We start from the raw sequence: 6,484 nt of genomic DNA on the forward strand, positions 1-6,484 counted from the left end.
TGAAAAATATGTTTGTCCTGAAAACAAAGTCAAACCTTTCAGTCAAAATTATATTCTAATTATAATCTAAAATTATAATCTTCATTAAATAATTGACCTTTTTTTGTATCCCAGTGTGGTTTCATTGTGGTAATTAGTTCCAAGATATAATGATAATAAAAAATATAATGATATTTTAATTTCTGAGACTAAATTCACAGAAATGATTTGGTTTTTAGACTCTTTTGATCTGGGTGTTTGAAACCAACATACTAAATCATTGCTAGAGAAAGTCAAAATTTGTTTATTTGGACTTTTTGGCTTTTTAAAAAAAAAACTTTTAGTTATTGTGACAACTTGCCCCGTTAAGTAGGTTCTGGTGTAGTTTATTCAGAAGCAATTGGTCGGAACAAGACTTGCTTGTTGAATTTCTTCTTATTAAACTCCATCAGACACTTTATGTTGACCTACATGGATGAAAACCTTTACAGTCATTTTTGCTGTGGTGTATCGCAACTTTTTTGTAAAAAAAAAAAAGATAAAGTATATAGGATTTTTTATTTTTTTTAAACCAAAGACCAGAATCATACTGATATCAAACAAGAAGATCAGTGAGCTTTCTGTGATCTGGCTAGGGAATCTAGTTAACACATGCAGACATCTGGTTAATTTGTCTCTGTTTAAGTCACATTCTTTAGCAGTAAAGGGTTCATTTACACACACACAGATGGGGGAAGAGGGTTTGTGAGCATTCACTATCACAAAGGTGCCAAATCAAAGCAACTTCTGTCACGGCAAGTGGGATATAAACAGCCGGGGGTCCATTCACAGTGAGCTCCAGTAGAGCGCTATCCTCAGTGACTGTTGTCTGTCATTTACACCAGCCATTACGAGACAACATGACTGTGAACTTGATGGGAGAAGGTCAGACCACTGTTCTCATGAATGGCCTGACTATTTACTGACAACTGTAAAATGTCTGAAGTCTCTCCAGTCATGTGTCTTTGCTTTAAGTGCTTCCTCGACACCTTGGAAACAATGGCCACCTTAAATTAGCATCCTGAATGCTAGTACATTAACATTAGAATAAATGCAAAACGCTGAGGTCCGACACGCCATGTTAGATTTAACATTAGCCATTTGCTGAACTTCACACATCTGTTAAAATGCACGAAGTGTGCTTGATAAGGTATTAAACACTGTGAAGGAATGAACAAAACGAAGCACAAGATTTTGATTTGCACAGTTATTTGTGTTTATTAATATTTCACATGCTGGTCTTTAAAGAACTGTGCGCTATATAAACATTATATACATTCGGTTCATGTCTTGAAACTATTTAGATTTAGAGTGAAATAGATATTATAGCACATAGCAGTGCCATTCTCTGCAAGAAAACAAGACCTACAGTGATCTGTCAGGGAATAACGTTGACAAATTTTGCAACCAGAACTTATGATTTTAATATAAGGCATCAATTTCCCCTAAAAACTAGAGAAAGCAACAACAAAATGCAAACAAATGACATTATTACCATGTAACAAATACTTTTGATTGTGCTGTTTAGAGAATTTCTTTAGAGGAATTGAATTATCTTTAAATAAATGTGCAATGGCAAATTTGGTCATAAGAAGTCTTTGCATCCAGAGCCATGATAAAATGTCAATTTTATCAGCTCTATCACATCCACTGTGACCTAAAGTCTCTTTAAGGTCTCAAAGATCAATTTCGGTGCAGCATGGTGTGCGTTCAGGCCCATGCTCCTATTGCTTTTTGGAATATACTGTATTTTGAACAATTTCACCTTTTCTATAAAAAACGTTTAGATGACGCAAACGGCCTCAAAGGGTCTCTGGTTTCATTCCTGATACTATACTGTGTTCTTTTGCATTCAGCATCCTTTACTCTCTCTTAATGTTGCTTAGCAGTGCATCAGTCCCACTTTGAGAAGGCTGACTGGAACGGCTCTTCCTGCTCTGGTGGGTCTTCACATGCTTGGAGAGGTGATCGCTCCGCATAAACCTTTTCCCGCACTGTTGACAGCCGAAACGCTTCTCCCCGGTATGCGTGCGAAGATGCCTCTGCAGCTCATCTGAGCGAGTGAAGCTCTTTCCGCAGAAGAGCCAGTTGCAGATGAAGGGCCGCTCGCCGGCATGCCAGCGCAGGTGTGCCTTCAGGTGAGAGGTTTTTTTGTAGACCTTGCCACAATCTGGAATGTGACAAATGTGTAGTCTTTTTTTCCCGAACTCCAGAGCAGCACCTCCGTTTCCCGTGGACTGGCAGTTGGGGCATTTGCACCTGCGACAACGGCGAGTTGAGCTCAGCAGACCTTTTGAAGTTCCTTGCAGAAGAGCAGCGATTTGAGGCTGGTGGCCCAAAACCAGCTGGCGTCCCAGAGAGAAGGGGTGCCCGGAGGGTGCGCTGTTACTCTGAGGGAGACTCCACCACTGCTGGCCGTCCTCAATGTGTCCTCCTGGCAGGTGAGGTCTTCCTGAAGCATTCTGAAGGAAGCTAGGAAAGTTCTGACCCACAGCGTTGTGCTGCGTGTAGTACGGCACGTTCCCCTGCGCCTGGGAGGAGAGCATCTTTACTGGAGACAGATCGAATGAGTAGGCGGTCGGAGGCTCGGCTGGAGGGGGGAGGGGGAGCTCGTGGTGGTGATGGTGGTGATGATGGTGATGATGGGAGTGCGAGCCCAGGGGGGGCTGCATGTGGCCGGGGAACTGCATTTTGGGCACAGTGAAGGTCATCTGGTGAGCACTCAAGCTGGAGTTTGGGGCCACGTCATTGCTCCAGAACTGAAACATGCTGGAAGCGGAGCCCACCGACCCCTCGTAAGGGAGCTGAGACCCCTCCTGCCAAGCCTGACTGCATGTGGTGGCCAAAAAGGAAAGGGTGTTAGGACCACTTTCTGGAGAGGAGCTGGGAGTACGATCCTATATGGGGGGATAAAAATCATTGTAACTAAATGAACCTTCATACGTTCATATTCATATATACAGAATTGATTTAGAATTATATCTGGTATAAAAAATATTTTGTAAAATAAGTTTAATTACAGCCTTGTTTTAAGTTTTTATAATTATTTGGAATTATTTTTATATTATCAGTAAATTAATCATTTCTAAATAATTTTAAAAATAAGAATGTAGCTAATTTTACTAAATTATTTTTGTTTTTTAAAGTGAATATATTGAATATAATACATAATCTTGCCAAAATGACAACTTTAAGTTACTTGCACTTTTTAAATTACTTTTAATTTATCAACTGTTCTGAAACTAAATTCAAAGTTCTTAAATTTGAAGGAAACAATGTGACATGTTAAATCAATGGAAACTAGATGATAGATAGATAGATAGATAGATAGATAGATAGATAGATAGATAGATAGATAGATAGATAGATAGATAGATAGATAGAAAGAAAGAAAGAAAGAAAGAAAGAAAGAAAGAAAGAAAGAAAGAAAGAAAGAAAGAAAAAGAAAGAAAGAAGATGCACCCAAATAAATGTTATGCAGCGAAAATAATTGTTGTTGATTTAATTGTGCCAAAGTAGTAAGCGGAAAATGTATGATAAAACAAATGTATTAAAAAACAAAAGTGCAGTACCTGTAAGAAATTGTGCAGGAAATTGTCCGCTCTGGATAAGGTTAACGCAGCCATGTGTGCACGGGAGCTTCAAGATATATCCACACCTGCGTGAAGCGCGGCGCGCAGTGCGTAACCGTGCCAAAGTCAGAGCGTGCGGGCGAGGAGGCGCGCAAAGATCCTGCACGGATTTACCCCGTTACACAACCAGGTTATCTGTGCATGAGTTTAGATATAGTGATCATCAATAATCCTTTGATTCTCTCTTCCTACTCCTGTCCTTTATCGGTTGTAAGAGTCTTTGACCACTTCGCGCTCTTGCTCCTGGTTTTCTGGGTCCCTTTTCAAAAGCAGCGGCTTTCAAACCAGGACTCTTCCTTTTGAAGTGCGACTGAAGGGCCTGTCGAAATAAGTCCTGAGGATCATTTCAAAGGCGTTCGGATTGCATCTTCTCTTTATAGGGAAAAGATCCTCTCGACGGGGTCTCTTAAGTATGTATCAGGAGGGCCAGTGAATGGAGGAGAGATGCGGAGGGGGAATATTGGGGAGGGCAATCTTTGGGAGATTAGCAAGAGGGGTGTGTATTATAACCTTCATTTCATTATAATTTCATTTTGCCAAATGTTAACCTGTGAGAACCCCTTTACTTTACAGGTTGTTGGTGAGAAGAGTCTAATATGAGAACGTTTGTTTACATGATATTTACAGGTTTAAGGACTCGTTCTTTTGTCACAAATTAAAAACGAAATGAGCACACTTGATTCTTACAATTAAGACTTTATAATAACTTAATAAAACCAACAAAATGTAGCTAGTCACAATAATTTCCGCTCGATTTTAAGAGTTTCAACTTCATTTTTTCCATCAGTAATTACATAAAAGTGCGACGAACCACGCAAATTATAACTTTTTAAATGACCTTTAAAAAAACATATATTTTAGCAGTTGATGTGCATTTAAAACGAATATGAAAATATATTATACATTTGAAAATGTGACATTTCTAACTGCTTAATTGGCATTAATATAATGATTTCCCCCCCTATTGTTAGTTCCAAATGTAAGTTTTAGGGGTTTCAAGTATTTTAATGTATATTAGTTCCACTGTAGGCGGTTTGATTTTTCTGTTAATCTGTTTTGAATCTCTTCAGCTGTTATTAGTTGTCAATTTTCATTCTGGAAAGATGGCGTATTAATTATGACGCTTAATGAAGTTTGAAGACGATCGAATTAGGCTATTATTCTTGTCCCATTAATAAAAGCGAATGAAGAAGCTATACCAGGTAATCAGTAAAAGTTTCCAACAAAACAAATGTAATAAATCTCTATGCACACTCAGTAGTTCGCACTCTGAAGTGATATTAGAAAATAAAGAGCCCTGCGTGACATTTTCACACTCTGGGTTCAAGTTAAGGGCGTCATCACATTTAAAGGGATTAAATGCAGAGCATCCAAAGTTCATCTAACACTTTGAGTCTTTCTCTCACAGAATTTACATTGAAGTCGGAAAGCCATTTAACATCTTAATACATAGAAAATCCTCACTGCTTTGTGTTGCCTCTCACCTCCAGCCGCATAACAATCGACCTTTGTCCTCGCAGATGCATTGCTTTAGTCTGCTCAAATATACCACAGTGATGGAGAAATGAGAGGACACGCAGGAAACGTGCTTAACTTATACGTGTGTCGTCTTCAGATCGGTCAAAAAGGATTGAGTTGCTGTAACATTCATTTTTATTTTGAAGACTGCTTTTAAAATAAACTACCCTATAATGATACTCAGCCCATTAATGACTGTTTATACTGAGTTAGTGATTTCATTCACACATTTAAAGAAAGAAAAAAAGTTGTTTAATAAGAGATAGATAGATAGATAGATAGATAGATAGATAGATAGATAGATAGATAGATAGATAGATTGATAGATAGATTGATAGATAGATAGGCCTAGTCTCTAAAATGATTGCTGTTAAATTTGACATTTGCAAAATCTGAGTCATCATGTCTCGTTTTTATAATAAGTGAGAATAGTTGATCAGTTTTGTTAAAATTGCATTATTTTGCAGGATATTTTATGCCTTAGGTTATTAAAAGTCTAATTTGCATAGATTCCTCTTTCACAATATAGCTGAATTAATGTTTTCTGTTTGTCTGTTTATCTTAAATTTGACTGACTGCTGATTGCTTAGAGTTCATTAAAAAAACTTTTAACCTGCAGAATTGTTGCTCTGTGTAAAAATCATGTTAGAGAGAGGGGGCAATTAAGGTGTGGAATACTAATAAAACAAAATAATAGTCAAAAAAAAGAGGGAACAGAGGACGGAGGTATAACACATCAGAAATTTGGTGGCTTTACGTAGGGGAGGCTGCTTCTGTCTCCTTTTGCGTGCTTTATTACGGAGCAGAAGTTGTTAATTACCCAGATTCTTATTTCCTGTCCCCTAAAACCCCCCTCCTTCCCCCAGCCACCCCCACTCCTCTCACTGCCTCCCAGATGAGTGTCTTTGAAGTGCAAAGTACGCTCTCCTCACTTTGAACTGTGCAAACAATGCTCCAGTGGTTGTGCTTACCTTCCCCATGTTACCTCATTTAAATAGACCTGGATACGGCTTACGCCGTTTTCAAGGGAAAACTCATTTCCAAAGCAAGCACAGATCCCAGCCTTCATTAGGCAGCTGTAGAGATGGCAGGCAATCAGGAGAACTGCTTTTAACAGAGGTTTCGGCTGCACACTATTTCCTGAGCATGATTAGTTTACTACATCCATTCAGGCATAAAATGGTTAGCTCCTCCATTTATATATGGTTTGAACTGAAATTAAATTATTTAAAATTATGCTTTGAATTATGCTTAAGTAGCACAAGTATATTTGAAGAGTTCCAATGCAAAAGCCTCTAAAAGGCATCTTGGTCAAA

General features: G+C 38.4%; 1 protein-coding gene across 1 annotated transcript; it reads right to left on the bottom strand.

Moving 5' to 3' along the window:
* Window positions 1-1,880: 1,880 nt before the first annotated feature.
* On the bottom strand, window positions 1,881-3,694 carry sp5l (Sp5 transcription factor-like). Its single transcript, XM_016258081.1, has 2 exons — window positions 3,591-3,694; window positions 1,881-2,915 (listed from the first exon to the last, which is right to left on the bottom strand). The coding sequence occupies exons 1-2, from the start codon at window positions 3,642-3,644 to the stop codon at window positions 1,881-1,883; spliced, it is 1,089 nt and encodes a 362-aa protein (XP_016113567.1). The 5' UTR covers window positions 3,645-3,694.
* Between the last annotated feature and the right edge of the window lie 2,790 nt (window positions 3,695-6,484).

Source organism: Sinocyclocheilus grahami, unplaced genomic scaffold (genome assembly GCF_001515645.1).
Source record: "Sinocyclocheilus grahami isolate Dianchi unplaced genomic scaffold, SAMN03320097.WGS_v1.1 scaffold29.1, whole genome shotgun sequence".
In the NCBI taxonomy this organism is placed as follows: domain Eukaryota; kingdom Metazoa; phylum Chordata; class Actinopteri; order Cypriniformes; family Cyprinidae; genus Sinocyclocheilus; species Sinocyclocheilus grahami.

Excerpts from the sequence above, each read along its gene's own strand:
- sp5l (XM_016258081.1), bottom strand. The coding sequence starts at position 3,644 with ATGGCTGCGTTAACCTTATCCAGAGCGGACAATTTCCTGCACAATTTC. Across the intron at positions 2,916-3,590 it reads TCCTGCACAATTTCTTACAG|GATCGTACTCCCAGCTCCTC; the intron begins GTACTGCACTTT and ends CCCCCCATATAG.